The sequence below is a fragment of the Hermetia illucens genome, chromosome 1 (assembly GCF_905115235.1).
Source record: "Hermetia illucens chromosome 1, iHerIll2.2.curated.20191125, whole genome shotgun sequence".
NCBI lineage: Eukaryota > Metazoa > Arthropoda > Insecta > Diptera > Stratiomyidae > Hermetia > Hermetia illucens.
Window position 1 is genome coordinate 35165006 of NC_051849.1, and position 26491 is coordinate 35191496.

At 41.3% G+C, this 26491-nt stretch overlaps 2 protein-coding genes across 5 annotated transcripts in view; both read right to left on the minus strand.

Moving 5' to 3' along the window:
• Nucleotides 1–1136: 1136 nt before the first annotated feature.
• On the minus strand, nt 1137–8547 carry LOC119660531. 3 transcript variants are annotated; one of them, XR_005250437.1, is made up of 8 exons: nt 7966–8547; nt 2825–2990; nt 2668–2766; nt 2516–2611; nt 2405–2461; nt 2276–2350; nt 1620–2128; nt 1137–1547 (listed from the first exon to the last, which is right to left on the minus strand). XR_005250437.1 is itself a non-coding variant. In XM_038069161.1 (7 exons), exons 1-7 carry the CDS (start codon nt 8037–8039, stop codon nt 1721–1723), a joined length of 975 nt encoding a protein of 324 aa, XP_037925089.1. In that variant the 5' UTR covers nt 8040–8547; the 3' UTR covers nt 1137–1720. The 3 variants fall into 3 exon arrangements, 2 of the variants coding, with proteins under 2 accessions (XP_037925089.1, XP_037925099.1); XM_038069161.1 differs by having other exon boundaries at nt 1137–2128; XM_038069171.1 differs by lacking the exon at nt 7966–8547 and having other exon boundaries at nt 1137–2128; nt 2821–2853.
• Nucleotides 8548–14295: 5748 nt separating this feature from the next.
• LOC119652254 (sestrin homolog) overlaps nt 14296–26491 on the minus strand; it is a 283703-nt gene continuing 271507 nt past the window's right edge. Inside the window, exons 6-11 of one of the 2 annotated variants that reach the window (XM_038056245.1) lie at nt 26093–26275; nt 25844–26024; nt 25505–25629; nt 25253–25437; nt 14460–14754; nt 14296–14388 (exon numbers count right to left, since the gene is read on the minus strand). In XM_038056245.1, the coding sequence (XP_037912173.1) occupies nt 14302–14388; nt 14460–14754; nt 25253–25437; nt 25505–25629; nt 25844–26024; nt 26093–26275 (1056 nt within the window). In that variant the 3' untranslated portion in view covers nt 14296–14301. Of the gene's footprint in view, nt 14389–14459; nt 14755–25252; nt 25438–25504; nt 25630–25708; nt 26025–26092; nt 26276–26491 lie in introns of both variants that reach the window. The other variant, XM_038056237.1, reaches the window with a different exon arrangement.

Consider the following 26491-nt stretch of genomic DNA (forward strand, 5'->3'; position numbering starts at 1 on the left):
GTACTTTCCTCGCCACCGATTAGCTGTTCTTTCCGAGAACCGCTCTGCATGCCGCTACTTGCCTTGAACTCTCTTGGAGGCATGCAGCAACATGCGCGTGCGCTTATGGATGTGTCTCCTCTGTCAAGATCAATTCGCCCGAATACACTCAATAATGTGCAATCTGAAGCGAACATTATGCTGAGTGTACATTATGAAATGCATTCTTTGGGCAAATTAACTCAGAAAGAGACGAATGAGATTCCGCTCCCGGCGCGAAGCCGCGGTCACTACATAATATCCCCCCCTTAGCGCAGGATGGTAGGACCTCCGACGTTTGCCATTAGCTGACTTAACGTCTTCTGCAGCCCTATCTGCTGCTTATTTACAACAATTTGCTCGAAAGGGCTCATCCTCGACTCGGGTCAGTGAAGTGTTTGTATTGACTCTATAATCAACTCGCCGATCGATACAAGACGCAGGGCCGCTATTCTCTTTTTAGTCGGGATGACCACTTCAGTTTTTTCGATAAGTAGTCAATTAGTATTGATAGGTAATTGGATTGAGTCATCTCCATTACTTCTTTGTATAACCATGTTTAAACTCAGCAATCTTTTCTCCATAAACTGGCTGAACCCCTAATCTTTCTGTACTGTATATTCTTTCATTGTACTCTTTACTCTAAATACATCTTATCATAGATGCGCTCGCAAGATAAAGGGATTTCTTCTTCTGCTTCAGTTTTTGTCCCGTTTACAAGCGAGGTTGCCTCGTCGTTTTGTTATATTTCTATCAAACGCCTGATCTGGGTGCAGTCACGAGGCTTTCAAATCACTATCCAGCGTATCAACCCACCGTTATTTCGGCCGCTTACCATTGACATCGATGTTCAGACAAATTTTGTCAATTGAATTCTCGTCAGCGCGAATTACTTGACCATACCACCGAAGACACCTCTCTCGCAATTTTTCGAGGATCGGTCGATCGCGGATATCCTCAGTTCGAATGTGATCAAGACGTGAAATTAGTATTTAAATGTCAAAAATGGTAAAACCTAATCACTTTTATGTCGTTGTTAGTTCTGGTTGCGAATATTCTAAACAAAAATTCAGCCCAGCCCAATCGAATGTCAAGAACGGAAGAAAACATTGGACTCGTAATGGTAAAATCAAAATTCTTTTCATTTAAAAAACTGGTTTTATTAAATTAATATACTTCGGAATTTTTTTATTATATAATTCTGAGATCCTGATTTGCTCCCGGACACCTTTCATGTTAATAAATATAGCACATTTTTGATCGATTATTTCACTCCCTTAAGGGTGTGGGCAAAATTATACAAATGAATAAAAAATTCGAATAAGTTAAAAACAGAAAAGAGAAATCACCATACCCTTGATCAAGACATTATTCCTATCTCTAATTTTAGACTTTTAGTAAATTCATTGTTGAACATGCAATCACATCTCCAATTCAATTCAATTTTATATCATATTGGTAGCATCTTCACTGTTGCTTTGAGTCAATTAAATTATTGCCATTAGTCGTATTTAATACGTTTCATTTTCCTTTAAGAGTAATTCAAATAATAAGTCCTTCTCTTTTGGCAGTGAAGGAAATATCGATATCGGATATATCACCTTTGTCTGATATTTGGAAGAACTATGTAACATCTTTTCAATAAATGTCATCTTTTACTTCTTTCCGCCTGTTTGGAATGAGATATAGACTTCGATCTTGTCTAAATCCTTGGTAGTGCCGGACCATGTGCCGTTTGTGCCACAACCGTAGCTTTACTTACTACTGGGTGGTTGGTTTTAGTAGATTCCACTTCAGGAGGAACAGCCTGAATTGTTTGTATTTTTATTTCCCCGGCAGCACTTTTAAGTCCATTGCTTGGAGAATAGTTATTGCCATGAAGTGGAGCAACATTGTATCTGAAGCCTGCTCTTCTTAGATTGCCTATGATTTTGATCAGGTGGTTTATTTTTCGCGTCTGGTGTAGTATTTTATTTTGCAAGGAATGTATTGAAGCATTTTTCTCCTTTAGCAGCTCGTTCAGGTCCTGAATGGTTGAATTTGCTTTTGCTAATTCATTTGCTTCGTTACTCTGTTGGATAAGCGTTTCTTCGGGATTGAAGTACTCCATCTAAATAAAAATGAAAAATAAAAATTTGCAATCATATAGTATACCTGGTAACGTAAGAGTTGTTGATTCGATCTGAATCATAAAATTTTGCAAAATATCACGATTTGTAAACCAAATCCTAAAATTAATACAATCAAATATACATACATCTTCGCTATCAGGAATTTGGGTTCCAATCGATTTTGGAGCAACCGATGCAACATCATCTATTGAAGTTTGAGTCTGCAAAATATTTTAAAATCATACACTTCCTATTTACTTAAAAATGCTACTCACTCCCTGGGATATGGTATCCTTAAGTGGTGCTTGTATTGGTTTTCCATACTCTCCACACTGAAATGAGCCGATAAATGTCAGGAAATAGCAACGCAAAATTATTGAATTTACCTGTACAGTTTGTAGATGAAAAATTGGAATTCTACTAATATACTTTAGTGGCTCTTCCGGGGCTACAAAGCGTTCCGTTCGCATTGGCGATACTACCTGTTTCATGTATTGTTGAATAGAAATTAAAACTTCCAAATTTCAGAAAAACTTACACTTTCGGCCGTCGATTCTTCGTCGCTTGAATTTCTATCGATTTGCAAATTTATCATTGGCATCGTGATCAAATCTGACTGCAGATGGGATTCCTTTTTCTATTGATTTGAATTCATGATAGAATACAGCCAGCAAAAATTTATCAATACAACCTACATCCGGGTGTATAGGAAGTGCATGCTTTCCGAGAAATATTTGGCCGCTAACACATTGCAAATCATCGGGATTGAAATGTTTTGAGCATATGAAATTTCTGCTAGAAAATTTTTTGCACTGCAGAGCGTTTTGCCAACGTTCTCGGACGTCTACATCGACGGGCACCCTGTGAAAAAAAGAAGTGAATAATATGCTAAAAATGAAGCGGATATAGTCATTTTGATGAGGAACTGAGTTGAAGAGTAGGTAAATACTAGGCTGTTCAATAAGTTTTGCGGTTCGATAAGAGAGGGCGTTGCTACTAACCTAATTCTTTTTTGTTACGTTGGTACACTCTTTATATGAACGTATGTGAAGTTTCTTTTCAATCTGTCAATTCATTCTTTGTTTACAAGCCATTTAGTATCGACTGGTCCCAGTATTTTTTTACAATGGAAAAATCATGGGAGTTTTAAGTAAAGGAAATTTATGAACGAGTGTTGAAAGTGTATAACGACTCTTCGCCTACGATAAGTACAGTAGAAAGTTGGGTTGCTGAAATGAGACTTGGTCATACAAGCCTTGAAAACGATCCACGTCAAGGACGTCCAAAAGCAGCAACAACACCAGAAATCGTAGAAAAATTCAGGATATCGTATTGGAAAATCGTCAAGTGACTGAAAGAAATTTAGTAGAAGCCCTAGGCATCTCATTGGGTGCCGCATGCTGCGGGTGCTAACAATGGAACAAAAACACATTCGAATGCGACTTCGAAAGGATAAAGTGTATTTTGTGGGTCGATTCATCACTACAGAGGAGACTTGAGTCTATCACCATGATCCTGAATCAAAACAAGAAGCAAACAGTGTGGTCAACCTGGTTTTTCGGCTCCAAAACGAGTTCGTGTCCAGAAATCGGCCAACAAGGTATCAGCATCGGATTTTTGGGATGCGAAAGGAATTTTGTTCGTGAAGCACTTGCAAACTGGTAAAACAATAAATTCTGAATATTATTGTAACCTTTTAGACCAGATGAAGGAAAAAAAAACTAGGTTTGCAGAAGAAAAAAATTCCTTTTCATTTGGATATTGCACCGTATCACAAGAACATTTTGACAATGGCTAAAATCCATGAATTCAAGTTCAAATTGTTGGAGCATCCACCGTGTTCAACAGATTTGGTCCCTAGCGACTTCCAGTTATTTCCAGACCTAAAAAATTCATGCGTGGAAAGCGTTTTTCATCAAATGATAAAGTCATAACAGCTGTGGAAGCGTATTTTCCAGTTTTTCCAGATTCTCACTTCAGGGGTGGAATTCATAAATTGGAATATCGTTGGAACAAGTGTATTAATGTTCACGAAGATTATACTGAATAATAAAGTGTATTCAAACCATATAATTGTGTTTTTCTTATCGAACCGCAAAACTTTTTGAACAACTTGGTAGATTGGAGAATACTTGAGTGTATGTGTAGCCCAAGAGCTTGATCAACAAGGAGCATGTAGACTTAAATGAAATTTTGACGAGCAACTGGAGGTCTCGCCAAGTGAAGACAACGGGCAAGTACTGCCACCACCAACTATAGAAGAAACAGTCCGTGAAATTCATCGGCTTAAAAATCATAAGTCGCCAGTAGCCGATGGAACTACAACCGAATTGGTTAGATATGAACGCGACCAATTACACCAAGCGGTTCATCAACTTATGCTCAATGTGGGGGACAGCGAATCAATGCCTGACGACTGGCAACGAGACATTATCTATCCCATACATAAACAAGTCGGGAAACCGGAAGCTGGACGCTTCAGGTACGAAAGGTTTTGTGTATTTCTTAGTACGTAGCACGTAATATATCCATATATTATGTGAGAGTATCCACTTTCGGGTGATATTGACATTCATAGTCTTCAATTTTCAAAGAAGCAACAAATTTGAGGTATTATAACTTTGTTAATAATAGTGCGATTTCCACCAAACTTGGTAGGATTATGCTCTATACTATAGCCTATATTATTGCAAAATTTCATGGTACTAGGATGAACTTAAGGGGGGTTTCTAACCAATTACAAAAAATTATAGAAATATACTATTATTAACTTTATTTAAGCAAATATCGGCATGGAAGGTATTTCGGAGCCCAGGCACCATATAGTGGCAGCCTCCTGATTTTTTTCAGATTTTTCGGTTTGGTAGTTTCTGAGAATGGCCCCTTAAAGAAGTGATCACTTTCAACCCCCCGCGCTCCCCACCCTTTCAACGAATGTCAAAACTAAGATCGGCTTTGAAAAGCACTAATCGCGACCTTTAATTTGATACCTCACATGACTATATTTGATGAAAAAAAATTTTACACCCCCCTTTTGCATGTATGGTGACCCCCCCTTAAATTCGACGTAAAAGGATGTAATTCACTGTATGCGTGAGCGTTCACAGTTCCCACCTTTCTACCGAATTTGGTCTCAATCGCTATAACCGTCTCCGAGAAATATGCGTGTGACGGACAGACAGACAGACAGACAGACGGACAGACAGCCGGACAGACAGACGGACAGACAGACAGTAAACCGATTTTAATAAGGTTTTGTGTAAACACAAAACCTTAAAAAGGAGATAGAGCACGCAGTTCACCCAACTACTGGAACATGATGACAATGTCGATATAATGGGAAGAACGACCCGAGACATACAAACTGCACATCAATGAAAGCAAGACAAAATATATGATGGCAACGTCAGCACTGAAAACCAACCAACCAAAATCAAACCGCACTGGTCAAATGGGAAGAATAAGGATAGGAGAATACAACTTTGAGACCGTTGATAATTTCTCCTATCTAGGGTCGAAATCACAACCGATACAACAGCTACGACGATGAAATCCGCGCACGGTTGTTGGCTGCCAACAGACAAAAACTGTTTCGCTCGAAACGTCTATAGGGTCCTAGCTTTTACTGTGCAAGACAATGATCTTGCCAGTCCTCATGTATTCCTCGGAGACTCGGGTTGTTAGCAAGAAAAAATTCCGAACTCTTGGCCGCGTTCGAGAGAAGAGTCCTCCGAAGAATTTTTGACCCCCTACATGAGGATAGACAGTTCCGTAGCCTACATAACGACGAAATCTATGAGCCATAGCATGGGTTTCTGGTTGTGGATAAAATCCGGCTCAACAGGTAGCAGTCAGTGGCCGGTCACTTAATCCGCATGGATCATCCTGATCCGAAAAGTCTATAAGGACAATATCTATGGTAGAAAAAGAAGACGAGACCCTGCCTGAGATGGAGTGATGGCGTAGATCAGAACGTCAGACAGCTTTTAGGCTCGGCGCAAAACCAGGATGTCTGGAGTTCTTTATTAAGGCAAGCCTAGACCGGATACCGGTTGTTGCGCCGTTGATGATGATTTAAGTTCCCAGTATTACTGCAACAAGTTTGGGAAAGTTCGACTCCCTGACTGTGTTCTGTAATAATTTCTTATGGAAGTTGGGATGGGATTCTTCAATAACTTTGCGCAGATAGAGAGGAGCTATTTACAGACAACAGTTGTCAGACAGATGCTGAGAAACGCTGACAGATGGACCCGTTTTGCGCATTATGACTCCCTCTATGAATCTTGCTGCGACAAAGATAGAACGAGAATATTGAAAAAATGGGAAATAAAATATAAGAAAAACTTGGAAATTAGAACCACTTATTCTTCTGGTTAGAGCACAAGGCTGTCGTACGGAAGGTCGCGGTTCAAATCTCACTGGTGGCATTGGGATTTGTATCGTGATTTGACGTAGGATAACAGTCGACTCAGCTGTGAATGAGAACCTGAGTCAAATCAGGGTAATAATCTCGGGCGAGCGTAATGCTGACTACATTGCCTCCTACAGTGTTCTGTAGTGTACCGTTACGGTCTTGAATGAAGTGCTCTAACACACTTCAAGGCCATGATCCAAAATGGATTGTTGTGCCAACGATTATTATTATTGTTCTAATTTCAGAGAGACATATGTAAACAAATTGTTTGTTCTAATTACCAAACGATCGATCGACTACTGTATAGCTTTTGTGATATTATATTCACCTATCCATCTCGATTGAATAATACAAGTTACTAGAACGCTTCAACTGAAATGGTGTCGGGGAACCAGAGTATGTATTCTTTTACAATTAGATATTTATAAATGAAACAACAAACCTAGATTCGAAATTGAGGTCGTAGATCCAAAAGCTTTTGGAAGAATTCTCATATGCTAGGACTGAGGTTTATCAATTCTGATATCGAACCTATGTAAGGTAAGTAGGTTAAAGCAAAGACTAACCAATTTGGTATACTTTTTTTTGTTAACGTTGCTGACAACACTTTAGGCAAAGCTGCATACTACCGAAATTTTTTTGGTAATGGTTTTTTTTTTTGCAGCACTCAAAGCAAGCTCAGTACTGATTATGCCCAAAAAGTTACTCTTCAAGAAAATCACCAAGAATTTAAATTATCACTGTTTTCAAAATTGCTTAAACTAAAAATGCCCATTCTGTTCTAATAATAATAATAATCGTTGGCGCAACAATCCGTACAAGATCAGGGCCTTGAAGTGTGTTAGAGCACTTCATTCAAGACCGAAACGGTAAACTACACTATACTGTAGGAGGCAATGTAGTCAGCATTGCGCTTGCCCGAGATTATTGTAGCATTGGAAGGTTTGCTGAAAATTCCGTTAATATTAACGAAGTTACAGTAGATCGAAGTTGGATTTTCCTTGGGGAATTACTTCATCCAAATATAAATGGTCTCACGTGAAGTGGAGATTCTGGTGCATTAAACATTCTTAACTGCTTGAAGGAGTAAGTACTTTCAGGAAGTAACTGATATATTTCGTTAAGCCCCGACAGTACGTATATATCAGTACTGTCAGTTCTTAGCTATTACTCAACACAAAATTTAAAGAAGCACATCGTGACATCTAGTGAGGGCAGCAGCAATCACTAGACTAGTTCTGTATTTCGATACGTTGCTATCCCACGCATTATATTGAAGTGGATAACGGTACTATCCCATTTCATAACCATGTGGAGTTATGAATTAAAGGAACTAAAAAACAAGCCTTGAGCGTGACAAAATATGGAATAACAATATTATTCCAAACTTCAGCTACAATATGCCTTCAAAATTTTCAATACCTGAAAAACTGAGTGCCATCCTTGACGTTGTTAGCGTCATTCTCGCAGAGTAAACACTTCACAACGTACGGCATTGAAACTGCTTCGAAAAGCCCGAGAACCTGAACGTGCACTAACACAATTTTAGTGGGGTAGTCCTCATCTACTCGAAATTTCACTATTTGTAGCTATTCATCTGTTCGTTGGCATTGACAAATAATTCCACTAATTATTCGAAGAAACGATTTGGGCGCTAGTACCAAAATATACACTTATTTCCTGACAAACTACAGCCCGCTATATCGATACGATAAGGTTATGTATTGCATTATAGCCGCTCATTGACAAATATGTCAGTGGCTAAAGTGAACGTCAAGATTTTGCTGGGTGTACATAACGGCGTTATTTATATTGCCTATATATCAGCAAATACTTCATCTTGGCTGAAGTTCTTTGGACAGCAATCTGAATTGCTACTCCGTGTAAGAAGCTATTTTCACAGATAATATACAAGAAACGTTGTAAATTACAGTTTGTTTTTACACAATAAAGTTATTTACAGAGAAGGTCGGGTAGGCCAAACAATGTATGGTCACCCATTGTAATAATTCTAAGCTAGCTAAGCTAATTCTAAGCTACTCTTAAGCAAAATGTATCAAATGTAAGACACTAATTGGAAATAAATAAAATGAAACAGATAATATCGCATTGTTAATGGTGTTAATACTAACAAGTCGGTTCACGGTTTCAACCTACTCACCATATTTCATATTTGTAGGCATCATCGTTCTTGAAGCAAAAGTCCGTGACAGGCCGACAGACAGTAAACCGATTTTAATAAGTTCTCGCTTTCCACAAACCTTAAAATGGTCGGTACTTTTCAGTTGGAAAGACGACACTTGATATAACCGAAATATCGAAACCATGTTTCAGCAAATTATCTTCCAATCATGGAATATACTCTTGTGGTTTTAATGATGCAAGATATAGCAGATATGAAGAATCTATTGAAACAAGTAAAATCTTACCTTCCCTCGACAACTTTAGCGATTTTCAATTGAAAACGTACAAGCTGCTATTTATGACAACCCCACCCTTCGACCGCTCAACCACTCAATATTAAAATTGTTTAAGTTTAATATACATATTAATAAATACTAGTATGCTGCCAGGAAACCATGCATTATTTGCTTACCGTTTGATAAATCTTTCATCATTATCAACGGCGCAACAAACGGTATCCGGTCTAGGCTTGCCTTAGTAAGGAACTTCAGACAACCCGATTTTGCGGCGAGATTCAGCAATTCGATATCCCTAAATGCTATCTGGCGTCCTGACTTACGCCATCGTTCCATCTCAAGCAGGGTTTACCTCGTCTTCCTTTTCTACCATAGATATTACCCTTGTTACGAGCTCCACACGGAGTAAGTGACCCGTCCACCGCAACCTGTTGAGAAGGATTTTATGCACAACCAAAGGGTCGTGGTATCGCTCATAGGTTTCGTCGTTATGTAGGCTACGCAATCGTCGAAATAAATTTCGAATGTTATTAGGGGTTTCAGCGACTGAACTCAGAACTGCGTTCCCCATCATACGGCGAAGCAAACGAGACGTTTATTTGGGCCGCAAACGGGCTTCAGTCTGAATAAAGAGACAGCCTTTTTTTTTGTCCCCGATCCGGAGCTGCTCTCCCCACTGCAGCGGCTTCCGGACAGCATCCGTTATGACCAGGACGTGCGTGCACGTGTCCAGCTCCTTGGGCGCGCAGGCGGGTGCGGACAAGTGTCCTGTGGGAGGTAAGGCTTTCATGTGGCGAAGGTTGACTTTCAGCAGGCGCAGCAATCCTGAATCTGTGAGACCCGATCTCTTGTCGATGATTGTAAGGCAATACTTGAAACCGTGCGAGTCTCGCAAAGGGCCAAGGATGTCGAGGTGTATGGTGTGGAATCGCTTGGTAGTGCGGGGAAATGAGCCCACTTTTTTTCTTACATGCCTGGTGACCTTACACTTCTGGCATGCGATGCACTCTCTGGCCCAGGAGTTGATGTCCTTATTCATGGAGGGCCAGAAGTATTTCTCGACTGATTAACCGATTTGTCGTCCTAATGCCTGGATGCGCTAAGTCGTGAACCGCGTAGAACACTTCCTTGCAAAAGGTAGCCGGAATGTATGGCCGAGGTTCCTTTTCCGAGTCTTCGCAGCAGAGCGAGAGGTTTGAGCCAAAGATGGGCAACTCCCGAAATTTGTATTTGGGGTTGGATGTGAAGCTCTGAAGTACTGTGTCATCTTCCTGCGCCTTAGCAATAGCCGAGAAGTCGAGTGAGGCGGGGATGTTAACCTCGGAGACACGTGACAAAGCGTCAGCAACTACGTCGTCCTTGCCAGACACGTGCTGTATGTCGGACGTGAACTAGCTTATAAAGCTCAGGTGTTGAAACTGACTAGGGGACGCTTTGTCGGGCTTCTGTTTCAAAGCATATGTGAGAGGCTTATGGTCCGTGAATACTGTGAACGGCCTGCCTTCTAGGGAGAAGCGGAAGTACTTAATGCTCAAGTTCGCGGCGAGCAGTTCTCTATCGTAAGTGCTGTAGTTCCGTTGAGCAGGGTTTAACTGTCTGGAGAAGAAGCTCAACGGCTGCTAGACTTGATTCACTTTTTGGTGAAGAGCAGCGCCTACTGCGATGTCGGAGGCATCAACAAAAACGGCTAGGGGTGCATCTTGTCGAGGAAATGTCAAGAGTATAGCATCAGCCAGTTGTTGTCGGGATTTATCAAACGCAGACAGCCTCTTGAGACCACACAATCTCAATCATACTGGTGTTGGGCGGCCTTGGGCAGGAAGCGACGATGGAAGTTTAGCATGCCCAAGAAGAATCTCACCTGTGTCTGGAGGAACTTGCATTGCCTGCTCAGACTCTGAGGAAGAAGCGACCAAAACATCATTCAAATATATGAAACAGAAGTCAAGGTTTCGCAGGACCTAGTGGATGAACCTTTGAAAGGTTTGCACCGCATTGCACAACCCGAAAGTCATCCGTGTGAATTCGAAGAGTCCAAAGGGTGTGCATATTGCCGTCTTTGGAATCTCTTCTGGAGCTACAGGGATTTGGTGATAGGCCTTGGTTAAATCCAAGGTCGAAAAGATGCGGCAGTTTCCGAGATGATGCGCAAAGTCGTGGATGAGTAGAATATGATATCGGTCTGGAACAGTCTGTGCGTTTAGCCTTCTGTAATCCCTACAGGAACGCCATTCACCATTTGGCTTAGGGACCATATGGTGTGGAGAAGACCAACAGCTGTCCGAAGGTCTGCAGATACCCTGTTGCATAAGTTGTTCAAATTCTTTCCGTGTAATGACCAGCTTCTGGGGTGGTAGGGGATGCACCTTCGAGAAGATAGGGGAACCAGTAGTGTTAATGTGGTGCTGCACATTGTGCGTCACTGGTTTAGAGATACTACACTCGGTAGTAATCTGGTTGAACTTTTGGAGGAGTGTCCGAACACTAGAGTCGGTAATGTCCTCTAAAAGTATGGAAAAATTGTTACTTGGGTGAGATCCCATTTGGCCCGACGAATTAAGGTTGGTCGTGGGTTTCATAAGCGACTTGTTTTGCAAGTCCACCAGCAACCCATAGTGACACAAGAAGTTTGCGCCTAGTATGGGGAAGCTGATATCCGCCAGGATGAATCGCCACGAAAACATCCTACGCAAGCCAAGACTCACGTCCACTTGCCTATCCCCGTATGTGTTAATTCGGGAGGAATTTGCTGCTGCCAGTTTTAACGGTTGAGGAAATAGTCGATGGTGCCGGGGTACGGGATGAACCGAAACCTCCGCACCAGCATTTACGAGATAACTGCGCCTGCTGAGCGGGTCATAAATTGTTAGGCGACGTGGGGCTGCATTCTGGGTAGCCATCGCAAGGACCCCCCGCCGACCGGAGGAGCTTTTGAGGTAGGCGCGAATTTACACGGAATCGTACATTTGGTGGCTTTCTCGCCGAATCTGCGATGGTACCAACAAATACTTCGGTCCGTAGGTTATCCTGACGACCTGCTACTCGATCGACTTTTTTGGGCAGAAGACCGCGCCCGAACGCTGAGTGTCCATCGTCACCCTCATTTCACGCTTCAACTCGTCAACTTCGTCAGAAGGCTGCTGAAGACTTGTTAGCACTGATGAAGGGAACAAGTAGTTTCCGAAACATCAATCAACAAGTTTTTTATTATTTCAGTCTTATCAATTTCGTCGGGATACCGAATTCTCTCATGGCCGTATACAGTTTTACCCTGGCAATGCTGTCATAGGTGGCTTTAAAGTCGATGAAAAAAATGGTGCAACAGATGTCTATATTCCAACAGTTTCTCCAATGCTTGCCGCAGGGAAAAAATTTGATCTGTTGCTGGAGTGAAGCCTCTTTGATATGGGCGAATGATGTTGTAGGCGTATGGTGCTATCCGCCCTAGCAAAATAGCAGAGAATATCTTATAGATAGTACTCAGCAACATGATACCTCTATAACTGCTGCACCGCGTGATATCTCCGTTTTATGTATGGAACAAATAATACCTCGTTTCCAGTCGTCAGGCATTGATTCGCTGTCCCACACTTTGAGTATCAGTTGATGAATTGCTTGGTGTAATTGGTCACCTCCATATTTAACCAATTCGGCTGTAATTCCACCGGCTCCTGGCGACTTATGACTTTTTAGCCGATGCAGTGCATGGATTGTTCCTTCTATGCTTGGTGGTGGCAATATTTGTCCGTCGTCCTCAGTTGGCGGGACCTCCAGCTCGCCGATGTTCTGGTTGTTGAACAGTTCATCAAAGTACTCAACCCATCGCTCCAATATGCCCATTCTGTCGGAAATCAGATTTCCCTCTTTGTCTCGGCAGGATGAACATCGAGGTGTGTAAGGCTTTATCCTGCTGACTTGTAGGTAAAGCTCGCGCACCTGGTGCGGTTGCTCCCTGTACTTTTCGAGTTCACAGACCTGTTGATTCTGTCAGGCTTCCCTTTTCCGTCTTCTTAGCTCGCCGGAGTTCGTGATACGGGGTATCCCCCATACCCTATAGAATAGCCTGATAGAATAATATGGATATATACTATTATTTAATTGACCTTTAGGATAGAATTTAAAGACACTTTTAATTTTTTTTTTAATATTTATTGACATTTTCATAACAAAGTTAATTGTTTCCTTTTAGTTATCTAAATTGCAGGCACTTTTAACAATGCTTTCTTCTTACAGAACAAATTGGCTAATTACTCTGTTAAAATTCTGTTTTCTTTTAAAAAATTCAACGGTTTGCTGTGTGATGTCCTTTCTGCGGACCTACCCTCTGTACTTTTATTGTAATAAACATTTAAGCAGAAAATGAATGCGTTTTTACTTTATTTCCTAAACAATAACATCAGTCGTGGTAAAAAATTTTGATTTGAAAGTTTCATTATATTTTTTTAAATTTTTTTCAAAGGTTCGTCAACTTGAGCGGAGTATGTCTCTGTATTTATGGTGGATTATAGTATTTCTACCGTAACTTGTTCTACTAATAACATTCTTCGGGTCAATAAAACGGACGTATACGTCTCAACATGAAAAAATAACAGATATATAGGTTTATGTATATGTGCATATGATAAAGATCACTTGTAAGAAAGGACTCTTGAATCCGGAGCGCCTGGATCTTTAGTTGGCTCCGAAGCGCTCCTGTAATTCAGTCTCCCGAACAATATTCTGGGGGTGGGATATGAAAGTTGGGGTCAAGTGACTTTGGATTATTTTCGTAGGTCTAGATTATATGTGGTAGTAAATGTGTAAAAATCGTACGTGTGGAGGATATGTTGCATCTATTATCATAATCATAGCTGTTAAGATCACCCATTTGCATAATTGATTCTTCTAATCCAACTTTATTCTATGCTTATGAAACTTTTCGTCACAGTTTGATATTCGCATTTCCTCTCCTTTAAAAAATATTCGATGACTAAATTTTATATCACCAGATTTCTCCTAGATACGACTTTCGTGCTTCTTTTTAGATTTATTAATATTTATACGTAGAGCTATATATTCTTACAAGACTAACAAACAATCGTATATTCTTTTGTTTATTGTATTCTGATGCATACGTGTATTTTTGTTATTTATTCTTGCACGTTTGTTTGATGCGTATATAATGTGTTGTTTATTCGTTAATATAAGTTTCTTTATTTTTATCAATTTATCAATATATTTATATTACAGTTTAAAAGTTATATAACAACAAAAGTGTAACAAAAATTTAAGATTAATAATAATATATTTAAAAACATAATGACACACAGTACATTATTTTGTGTATGTTTTGATGAGATCATGTCATGTAACGCATTATTTCACGTAGTGCGTAGAGAAGTTCGGCTTGGTATCGCGCCTCGAGGATCACTATGTTTACGTGGACCTATATCGAAAAAATAGGGTTGGTTAGTTATCAATAAAGTAGGAAATTGGTTGTATGAAGCTAGTCTCTACCTTTTCGCTATCCTGCAGTTCGCAGAGTATACTATCGTAGTCTTTCTTAGTTATTCGTTCCGGGAAGCAGCAGGCCGTCTTGATGAACATTTTCAACGATTTTTCCAGGAGTTGATTCACCTCACCGTAGTCGTAGTCATCGTGTCGGATACCGTAGATGCATTGAATGTAGTTCCAAATTGCTCTACGGAATTTCGATGTGTCCACATTTTTACGACCCGCCATTGTGAAATACGTTAGGTTGTAGGTTACGCGAAATTTATCATCCAGAAGGAAACCGACATCGTTATACAGGCTGGAAGATGAATAGATAATTAAAGGTTAACAAAATAGAATTAAATTCGGTTACAACAGTTAAAACAAAATTATTTCATACAAATCTCATTTAACCCTCTAACCGGTAAGTAGTCCTCCGAGTTATTGTTGTTATTCTGTCAAGGGAAAGTTGCGTCGCGTCCTTTAACAACTATTGCGCCCCTTTTACTGGTTATAGTGTACCCATTGATCATAGTATCTCAAGCAGGCCTATAACCGTTAGGAACTTAAGTATATTCCCTACTTCCAGATCTTTCAACTTTGCATCTGGTATTAAGTGTTCTCCCAGATGCCTCGACCTACTTTACACAAGTGCCGGACACTGTCCCAGGACGTGTATAGAGGTTTCGTCTTCCTCCTCACAAAACCTACAGGCAGTGTCCGTAGATATCCCTAGCTTCCCTAGCCGACAATGACCAGTGAGAATTCGCACTATGATTCGGAGGTTCTTTTTGGCGAGGTTTAAGCAATCCTTTGTGTGTATGGGTCCGTATCCCCCAATAAGCACCCTGGACTGCTCCATATCTGGTAGGCCCGCCCAGTATATTTCCCTCAACCGTTCCTCTTCATTTTTAGAGTCATAGTCATGAAACCGTTTCCGATTCCACAGAAGAGTTCTGGTCCGTGTAAAGGGGTCCCTGCTCCCTTCTTGGCTAGTTCATCCGCTGCCTCTTTGCTTTTAACCCAGCATGGCCTGCAACCCAAAGTATCCAGACCTCGTTGTATTCAGTATCTCAAGGCACTTCCGCACCAGTTTAGAGTTCACCTGGTTGGACCTAAGTGCCTTGATCGCTGCTTGGCTATCGGTGAGAGTAGCTATGTTCTGCCCCCTGTAGTTCCTTTGCAGATTAAAGGAAGCACATTTGTCTATGGCGTATATTTCCCCCTGGAATATGCTAGTGTACCTGCCAATTGGCTCGAAGTACATTTTCTTTGGACCAATGACACCGTGTGTGTGTGTGTCCGGATAGCTGAGTGGTTAGAGCACAAGGCTGTCGTACGGAAGGTCGCGGTTCAAATCTCGCTGGTGGCAGAGGGATTTGTATCGTGATTTGACGTCGGATACCAGTCGACTCAGCTGTGAATGAGTACCTGAGTCAAATCAGGTTAATAATCTCGGGCGAGCGCAATGCTGACCACATTGTCTCCTACAGTCTACTGTAGTGTACCGTTACGGTCTTGAATGAAGTGCTCTAACACACTTCAAGGCCCTGATCCAATATGGATTGTTGTGCCAACGATTATTATTATTATTAATGACACCGGCACCCGCTCCCTCTGCTGTGAGGGATCCGTCAGTGTACCAAGTAATCAGTTGCTGGTTTAAGCCGTGTGTCGCAGCCACGCTCTCCCAGTTTATCTTGTTACTTCAACGTGTTTCAAACTTCTTACCGAAGTGAAACCTCGTTGTCATGTTATCCCTTGTTATCAGTAATTCGGGATACCGCGTAGAAAGAATATCAATCGTCCTTCGATTTAAGCCTGCCTCACTGATACTCCCGGACATCCTGAATATTGCCCTCTTTGCCTGCATCTGTATGTGCAGATAGAAAGGGGTTAATTCCAGAAGGAGCTCCAGGGATGCCGTTGGGCATGTCCTCATTGCAATCATTGGCCTCACTATTATATATACTATGTACTTTGCATACCAGATTCCAGTCCCTCGGTTGACGTCTGTATACACCTATCGGTCCCGGATTAGATTTTGGATGCTGCCTGGGAAGTGTACTGCACACAGCAAATAGTTCGCCGTTTCGGTTTTGAGGTTGCCTCAAGAAAGTTAGTCTGTTCGCAAAAGCGTCTCCATGATGATGATTTAGCGGATTTTATGCTCTTTTTCTGTGCCTTTATAGCGACTCCAACCAGCGGCTGAGTCAAATTTCAGAGTACGATTGAGGAGCATCCTTGTCGTTCTCGTCTGTTTTGCCAAATCCTAGTTCCACCATGGTGTTTTACCCTACTTTGGCGTCTTGAGTGGACAGCTTTCTTCGAAAGCTTCTCTCGTACTAGTTGTGATCATCTAGGTTGTTTTCTTAATTCCAGCAATGGATTTTATGCGCTTCCCAGGGATCGTGACTCGGGCGCTCAGTTCTATTTTATACGTCGCTCAATCTGTTTTCCGCGGATTCCGAAATGGAGTGGGTGGAGGTGGATCCATGCCTTTGACGATATCAATGCGTTTGTGATCTGAGAGTGTGATATCGTTTAATACTCTCCGATCAGAACTGTAATGTTAGGGGATGCCACCCTGATGTCGATGACCCCTCGCCTGATCCCGTTAATGAAAGTGGGTTCATTACCCAAATTAAGGATCTGCAGATCGGTACCTACTAGATATTCCAGTAGTCTCGATACTCTTGCATTGATGTTGGATCTTTTCCAGCATATGTGGTGCGTGTTGACATCGCATCCTGCTATTACCTCCATGCCTTTACTTGTAGCATATTGGATAGCTCTGATGAATGTTCCGCTAGGAACTTCTTCTGCGTCATAGGGGAAATATGCAGAGCTCTCTCTGTTGATTTTTTATGGTTAGTTTAGCCGATGTGGTGTTGCCATCACATAGGTCGTTAACCAAATTAGCCCGCAAGTCTTTAGAAACTACCATGCACGAGCGTGGTCGATCACTTCCATTGGCATAAAACAGGTCAGCATGTTGGAAGTTTAGGCCCCTGACTACCCCACCAACAACCCACTATTCTTGTATTATTCATTTTATTTCATTTTAGTTTTTTGGAAGGTTTTTGTTTTTTTGTTTTCTCATAATTGGCTGCCATGGGCTTAGTGTTATCGGAGAAAATAAGTCGTTCTCGGCAGACCCCCTTTTTGCCGAGAGAAGGCTAGTTGAAACTGAGGGTAGCCTGGTACCCAGAGTTCACCGTTTACAACCACATCTTAACCCCTGTGACCATTCAGCCCTCGGTACGGTAATCACACCTTGGGGTTTTGATTACCGCTTGGCTTCAGATGTCACCTCTCGTTTTCTAGAGGGTCATCATTACTGAGCTCCCTCGCCACGACAAGGTAGGTCATTGTCCAGGGGGTCAAGCTTATGTAAAAACAGCAACAAAAGAGGCCAATGATCATTTTTAAAATGGATTTTAGGGTTTTGTGCATAAATGTACAAAGTTATCATATTTAAATTAATATAAGTGAATGTCGGGGTGGAAAATTGGAATGAGTATAATCGTGAAGCTAAAATGTTTTGGATTTTGGTTCGTCCACTTTGCCTCCTCGAAGATCCGCTCTTCAACAGGCTCAAATTGTCGGGATCAACCGTGCATCGGTTCTAAAACTGACGCGTCCGGATGGCGAAGAATTTGATTGGTTAAAGATAGTGAGAGGATGGACTGTGGTTACTAGGAGGTCAACTAGCTGGATCTTTTGTAAATCCAGCAGTTCAGCTTTTTTTGATCGGCGTAACGTCCAGGTTGTGGTTTAAGGAGGTTGAGTCATATTTGGCATTTTTTGAGCGGCTTAAAAGTGATATATTAAACAAATACAGTGTTTTGTGAATCAATTGTTTCTTTGAAATTGAAAGGCTCTTCTTAGTTTCTTCTTGACAGGGAATCCAGGGCGTTCAGTTTTGGCCACGGTGGTCCTGTAAGTACCAATCGGGAAGCATCCTAGTGTCGTTCCAGAAGTAGATGCAATATTCAAAAGAAAGTGTAGCGATAATACTATGGCTATGGTTAAGTCGACATGGTAGAGTCCGTGATATATTTGCGAGTTTTTTTTTGTCATTGGTGAAAATTGCGAGTTAGAGCTCTAACACTGAAGCTTCTGGGAAGGTTGGTTTTCATGGCTCTAAGGAATGCGACAAAAGTTGGCTCTTTAAGGAGTTGACCTACTGCAAGTTTATACAATATTAACCATTGTTTAATGCCATCACTGAAACCGAAATCGATCTCAAGATACTTTACATAATCACCATCGAAGCCGTACAATACTGCCTTGATCTAAGAAAGCCTAAAGAATTCTTCGAGTTTTTTATGTTTTCCCCAAGATTCTTTTCACCTAGAATTTACTATTGGTAAGATTATTTGTGAGTCGTCTCTTTGTATAAGTTTCACCGCCGTCCCTATCATGAAGAGTAAAATTTCTTTGTTTATTGTACTATTTAAAGAAATGTAATGAAGAAAATCTCATAATTGCCATCGGCCTTTCATCTATTCAACATAAAACAATTTAAACTGCAACCCAGTTCCAGTGATTGCAATTAATGTTAAACGCATTTGCTTCCTCTGATTCATTACATGATAACTTGTGAACTTAAACAAAGAAACGATTTAACCCACATGGAATAAAATTCGGGGTAAATAATCAATTTATTTAATAATTTATTAATAATAACAAAGAAGCCGTGACTATCACTTTTGCGATAGCCTAGTTAATGACGAAAAATCGAGGTCGTTGCTTTTTTTAAGAATATAAATAACATTTGATGTCATTTATCTGTTTTCTTTTTTTTTGAATATGGACCCGAGGAAAAATCTAATCTCAAGCATGCAATGAGAAAAATATAGGAACTTTTCGATGACCTATAGATGCGTAAATATTTCGCATGAATATTTGCTTTTTAAGAGATAATACAATAAATTAATTACGTGTTTATTATTAGAGGGTACCAGGATTTATATAGAGCTGTAGAGTCGCTAGTATGGAGGGAATTTTGATTTCGGCAGAATAAAGTATGTGACTTTCCTTCATTCTTTGGCGATGACAGCGGTTGTAGCTAGAGGATTTCGATAACAGTTTGAATGACTACTTAACTTATTTCACTTTCCTATTTATTTTTTTCTAAACCTTGTTCTTCTTCTTGCTCTCACCAATGTTCATCATAACCAATTGTATAATATCTTTGCTTCTATATGCAAAGTCTAAGATTACTACAGTTTCCAGGAATCTACATTCCACCGATTCGATATCCCAAGTAGTTGCCTAGCGTCTTGGCTTACGTCTGTTCGTCTGTCTGTTTGTCTGTCCGTCACACGCATTTTTCTCGGAGACGGTTGTAGCGGTTGACACCAAATTTGGTGGAAAGGTGGGAACTGTGAACGCTCACGCATACCGTGAGTTACATCATTCTAGGTCAAATTTAAGGGGGGGTCGCCATATATACAAAAGGGGGGTGAACATTTTTTCCCCAAATATAGTCATGTGGGGTATCAAATGGAAGGTTTCGATCTACTTAATAGTACTACTTAGTACTTTTTGAAGCCGCTCTTAATTTTGACATTTATTAAAAAGGTGGAGAGTGAGGGGGGTTTAAATTGATCATTTCTTTAACGGTGCCATTCTCAGAAACTAGTCAACCGAAAAATCTTAAAAAAACCAACAGGCTGCCACTATGTGGTCTCTAGGCTCCGAAATACCTTTCATACCGGGCTTTCCGCGCTTTTGACTTCAACCCGTACAGGTTCTCTGGGGAATACCCGTACCACACGCTCCAACTGGTCGGAACTTAGTATGCAGAGTTTTCACAGAGCCTCGATTTTCCGGGTGACAAGTTTGTAGCCGTTGGCTGACAAGTCGAGATGACATGAAATCGGGGCCCTGTTTCGGTATTGCTCGCTGATTAGCACTAGATCAGCATTTACCTCTGCAGCGAACTCCGCTAGCAGCTGGTGAGCGATTGCATTCCGGCGCAAGTTAATTTGTAAAATGCGGATGAGGTCATTCACGCCCTAGTCCTTTCCTGTTCTGCTCTAAAGATTGCAAACGTCCCGAGCCCGCAGTGTGCGCGACGCTCTTACCAGACGCGCTACCATCCCTGCAGAGAACGCAACTTTCGCTTTCATTGCAGGCCGTATCTCCGGCATGTCCTCCTGTCCGGTCCCTTGCAAGTTGCTGACCAGACACCTGAAGTATATGGTGGGGACTATTCCCATTCGTACCCTGCATATTATCCATCCAATTTTGATTTTCCCGCTGCTAAGGAGTTTCCTCGCATATTGCTCGGGGACTTCCACCACGGCGAGTTTTTGGCCTCGAGCATTTACAGATGTGATACCTATCCGGACATTTGAGTCTTATGGCCGCCTCCACTTCGATCTTTTCTGTGAGGCAGTCAAGATCTCGGACAAACGGTTCTCTAGCGGCGTAGTCAGTTGTTTCCTTTTATCCCCCTTCGCGTCTTTTTTTGGGCCTTGGAAACTTCTTTGATAAAATCTCCTTCAGGCACTCTTTCCGCTTTTTCCCCAGTTCGCTTCGCAGTGGGCTATCTGCGGTCCGTTTGACACTAACAGCGTTCTAAGCAGGGAGTGCGGCTGTTCATGCTTTCCAATTGCTTTCCGCTGCTCTCCACGTTCGCCTGTTGAAGAAGATGCGGTCCAATAGTTCCATCAACTGGTTTTTGACGCCTTTACTGACGTTCCTTGGGAAGAACGTTGCTGACCGCACACGCTTCATCATCGCCGCGAATTTTCTGATGAATCTTTCCCCTTCGGCTCTTGCTAGGACGGTCGACAGCCCTTCCATTTGGTCCGTGTCCGAATCTACCAGCTCAAGACTAACGATTCTGACTGTGCTTTTTTTCGGAACAGGAGCACGGAGGGTATTCAACATCTCACGAGACGCCCGTACTCCTCCTCTACTATTTTGCGGCATGTGCTTTTGGGGTGAGGGATTCGCCGGCCATCTTGAGAGAGCCGGTTCCACTGCATGGCATAGCCAGCAATGCACTTTTCGCCGGGGGCGACGAACTACTGCCACTTCCGCCTTCTGATCACACCACCCACGATGTTGGTCTGAAGAAGATTGTATAGAGCAGATTCAACTTCCATAGCATTGTTCGACATTTTATGGTGGGGAAAAATCATTGTGCACCTTCGACCGTCGACGTTAATTGAACGAGGAAAATGTCGCGCATAAGGTCTGGTGTTAGTGTCGTGTATGAGATGCATTGTGCTGGTGTGCGGCTACGGGGCTGCGAACACATGACTGCAGGCATTTGGCATTGCAACGCTGTTTATGGCTTATCAGATGGGATGGAGAAACACATACAAGAAAATCATTTAATCGCTATAGACACACCGACACACTAATACCACACGCCGCCACATAGGTTATGGGCCAGTTAGCTACCCTGGCCCTACCACGTAGATATACAATGATATTTCGTGCCCCTTTTGCTCTTCTTGTATATATTCTCCTTGGCGCCCCCGACCAAGTTCTTTGTTGGAAATAGTACTGCGATGATACGACCCAGACAGATTTTGACGAAAGCTTCAAGTCTTTAAGTGATAGTGGGGATCACTTTCCATGTGCTACTCCCATATTGCAACACGGAGAGAACATTAGCACAGAATAGTCTTAACTTGGTAAACACTACTATAAAAAAATCTGTTTATCCAGACTCTCATTTATTGGTAGTGACAATATATAATGACAAAATGCGATGGGCGATGGTGTAAAGACAATGCTGTGAGACCAGAGACGACCAAGAGGGGAGAGTTAAAAAGATGGCAAAATTGATCGTGAAGGTCCGCCCACAAATTTTGAAGCTCCATTGAAGTGCTTCGACGACACGTGCTGCCTATGTGCTAGCCAGGTTCCGGAATGTAAGAGGGGTCCTTTGAGCCATTCGACCCTCACGGGTCATTATAGAAAAATTCAAGTGTCCTTTCCACTGGACGCTGGACGCTTCAGGTATGAAAGCTTTTGTGTATTTCTTATATAAAAACATTTGAGTGTGCATTTGTCCCATTAGTACGTAGCACGTAATACAGTACTAGTACGTAATAACTTCCTTTTTTAAAATGCGCGCCACTCAGTTAGTTGATGTCATAGCGGAGCGCTAGTGGTCTCGTTCAAGAGGAGATACTGTAAAGTTTTGTCCCGATACGGTTCAGAAGCCATCATGCGTTGGCATAGTGAGGAGCGTGCCTTTGCCGTTGAGGTTTACTTTTCAAGCGGATGTTCGGTTATTGCAACACAGCGTGCATTTCGGAATCGCAAATCAATTGTTACATGGGTCACTACATTCAGACAAACTGCAAGTGCGACAAAAGGAAGAACTGGAGCCCCTCGCCCCGTTAGATCACCTGAGAACATTGAAGCAGTGAGAGCGTCAATGTTGCTAACAAGAGTCATGACAAACCCCAGAAATCGGTTTACGCAATGTATGGAGAATGGGGGACGTCACCTAACAGATTTGATCTTCAAAACAATGTAAATAAAAACTTTAGACATGTACCTACATTATAAAAAATAAATAAATATTTTCCGATGCATACAATAGTTTTTATTGAGTTTTGAAAACAGGAAGTTATGCTGCCGCACCTTGTATATGCATATATTATGTGAGAGTGTCCAATTTCGGGTGATATTGACATTCATAGTCTTGAATTTGCAAAGAAACGACAACGTGAAAAGGAGTGAATTAGGAAAGTAAACGGGTGTTAGAACGTGAGAAAACAAAGGAATATTGCATGTTATTAAATGCATTCTCCCGTCAGATTGTCTCTGGATAAGACAAAGGGAATGTTGCATATGTCACCAACTCGCGGACATTAGAGGGAACAATTTGAGCATTCCTTCTGCTTACTCTCTCGGAGTTGATGCCATTGATAAGGGAAATAAATATCGTAATCTGTCGGAGATAAATTATCCAAGTAAGACGAGGAGCTCCACCCTACTGCCCAAAGCGCTCATGGTAGTAATACGTTTATCTCTAAGTAGAAGTCCGCTGAGCTAGTTAGAAAGATACATAAACTCCTGGTGGCTAGTAAGCTGCATTCTTCTAGTAGTGGATCGATTTCCAGGTAGAAGAATAGTTTACTATGGTAAGACGTCTATTTGGAATTCTAGAAAAATCAACATAGATGAATTGCTCGACACTTTAGGTATTTTTAATGGATTGGAATGGCCAACAGACAGAGCCGGAAAGAGAAAATTTGTGTACCGCCTGAAAAGTATGAGATAAATCCGGGCCAATGAAAGGACTTAAGGCGCGGAGTGAATCACACGCTTTCCTTCTCCCTTCAGTCAGTTTTGCTAGCCTATTCAAGTTTTCGGAGTTTGATCAACGTAGATACTACCTGATTATTAAAAAGTTGAGCCAAGATGCCCTATGTTCGAGCGGAGTAATTCCCTTAACTCTGGGATTTTTTGGTTACACATTTTCGGCATTATCCCAGCGATATTTCACCACGAAGAGTCAATGGTTCAATTCTGGAGCAACTGGCCGATAGTGTCCTCAGCATAGAATTCGATACAATTCATTGGGATTTTGGTAGTATTTTATAGGAATAACAAGTTAATGAAATCCTTATTTATCCTTGCTGTGAAGGCTGTTCGACAATCCATTTTTTCAGAACTTTTACATGAGTAGTCTCGAAATATGAATTTATTTCAGCTTTTCGCAATTTTGTCATCTCAACCTTTTCTAGGGAAAATATAGGTCTTTGAATGCTTGTTGTGCAAAGGGAAGAAGCAACTACTTTTTTATTAGTGAGAAATAAAGATTAAACTCTTCCTCAGAAGTTTGGTTAAATTCACTTCTGTTTTTCATGAAGTCCTATACAACTTTTGAATTAAGTCCATCTAATAAAGCCTACATAATTTTCGGGTTCTTACAATGCTGTTGATTACTCTTTCTTTATTGAGGAACATAGTCGTGTTTTTAAGGTTTTTTGTAAACACAAAACCTCATTAAAATCGGTTTACTGTCTGTCTGTCTATCCGTCTGTCTGTCAGTTTGTCCGTCACACGCATTTTTCTCGGAGACGGGTGTAGCGATTAGCACCAAATTTGGTAGAAAGGTGGGAACTGTGAACGCTCACGCATATAGTGAGTTACACCCTTTTGCGTAGAATTTAAGAGGGGGGGGGGTCCTCATACATGCAAAAGGGAGGTGCAAATTTTTTTCCATCAAATATAGTCATGTGGGGTATCAAATTAAAGGTCTCGGTTAGTACTTTTGGAAGCCGGTTTTAGTTTTGACATTTGCTGAAAAGGTGAAGCGTCCAGCTTCCGGAGTGCGGGGGGTTGAAAGTGACCATTTTTTTAACGTAATTGGCTGGAAAACCCCCCTTAAGTTCACTCTAGAATCACAAAATCAGCAATGTAGGCTACAGCATAGAGCATGATCCTGCCAAATTTGGTGCAAATCACACTATTACTAACAAAGTTATACTAGGTCAAAACTGTCGCTCCTCTGCAAATTCAAGATTATGAATGTCAATATCATTTGAAAGTGGATATTTTCACATAATATATGCATATTTTACGTGCTACATGCTAATGGGACAAATGCACACTCAAATCTATTTATAAAAGAAATACACAAAACCTTTCATACCTGAAGCGTCTAGCTTCCAGTTTCCCGACTTGTTTTCTTTTTCCAACTTGATCAGCATATATTTCTTCACATTTACCTACCCTATTCTCTTTCGGTAACGAGTCAAAAGCTCCCCAAAATTTAGACGCCTGCATTCGTATTTGTTTTAAAAAATATAGGTAAAATAAAAACTTACCCATTTACTAACGAATAACCATGGTCATCCCATGAATAGTCCTGAATCCTAAAGGTGCTGGGAATATTCTCGGCTCCACGTCTTGCAAAATCATGATATATAAATCCAGGGTCGTCAATATAGTGGCTTATTACCGGAGGTACTTCAACTGGTTCTTCTGGAGTAGCGGCAGGGAGTTCAGCAGCCTGTCCAAAGAAAGCACATTGGTTATAGGTACTCTTTACCTATGGGGAAGGTATGTTATTGTCTTACCTGCATTTCAACATTCTTAAAACGATTACTCAGCTCGGCTTCACTGCATTCATCATGTTTCTCAGAAAGCACCTTCATTCGTGCGACCAATGCGTCAACACTAACCGGTTGCTTCTGAACAGGATCTGAGTTAGCGGAAAAGAAACAAACAAGGATAAATGTTAGTTCGCCAAATTAAAGGTTGCAGTAAACTTTTATATTTACCAGCCTGAAGTCCATTACCGCCAGCATTAAGGACAGCCTTCAGGCCTTGACTTGAATTTGAATTGTTTGCATTATTATTGGATATTACGCTACTATTACTGCTTGCATATGTGTTGTTATTATTAATTGTGATACCTAAATTTCCCAGGACAGTCTTTTCTGTTGGACTTTTCGTCTTTGGACTAGATGATGTATCGAGTGTCTGTGTCTGTCCGCATGAGAATACGAACGACGAGAGTGAATGAAAATGTGCCAAAAGGACGATAGCATGCACGACCTCGGCCAATGACCAGCTGTATTTACCCTTGGTCAATTGCTGGAATTTGGAAAAATTTATTAGCGTCGAATGTTAGAAAAATATATAAGTGTGGAGGTGGAGCTAACCTCTATGTGTTCCTTTTTGAGAAGCCATGGTCTGTGCGCTAGTATCTTATTGACATCGTAGATGGCACGAAGTTTTGCCGGGATGTAATCCAAACCGCCAAGCCATTTTGGATCTCCGCCAATTGCCAAGAACTCCTTTTCGTACATTTTTACGAGATAGGTGCATTGGTGTCTAGCAGCGGCCTGTAAATATAAAGATACAAATATTAACGGAAAAAATTAACTGAGTTTATCTCCTTCACGTCGGGTGAGTGATAGGAAATGCTATGTAGTGTCTTATTAAGGTTTTGTTGTTTTTTTAATATAAGATTAAGCAGACTATGCGTAGGAATGAATAGCTAGTGTCCAGGGGAGGAGGAGGCTCAGCCACGAATTTGGAAATTTGCGGATAGTCAACAC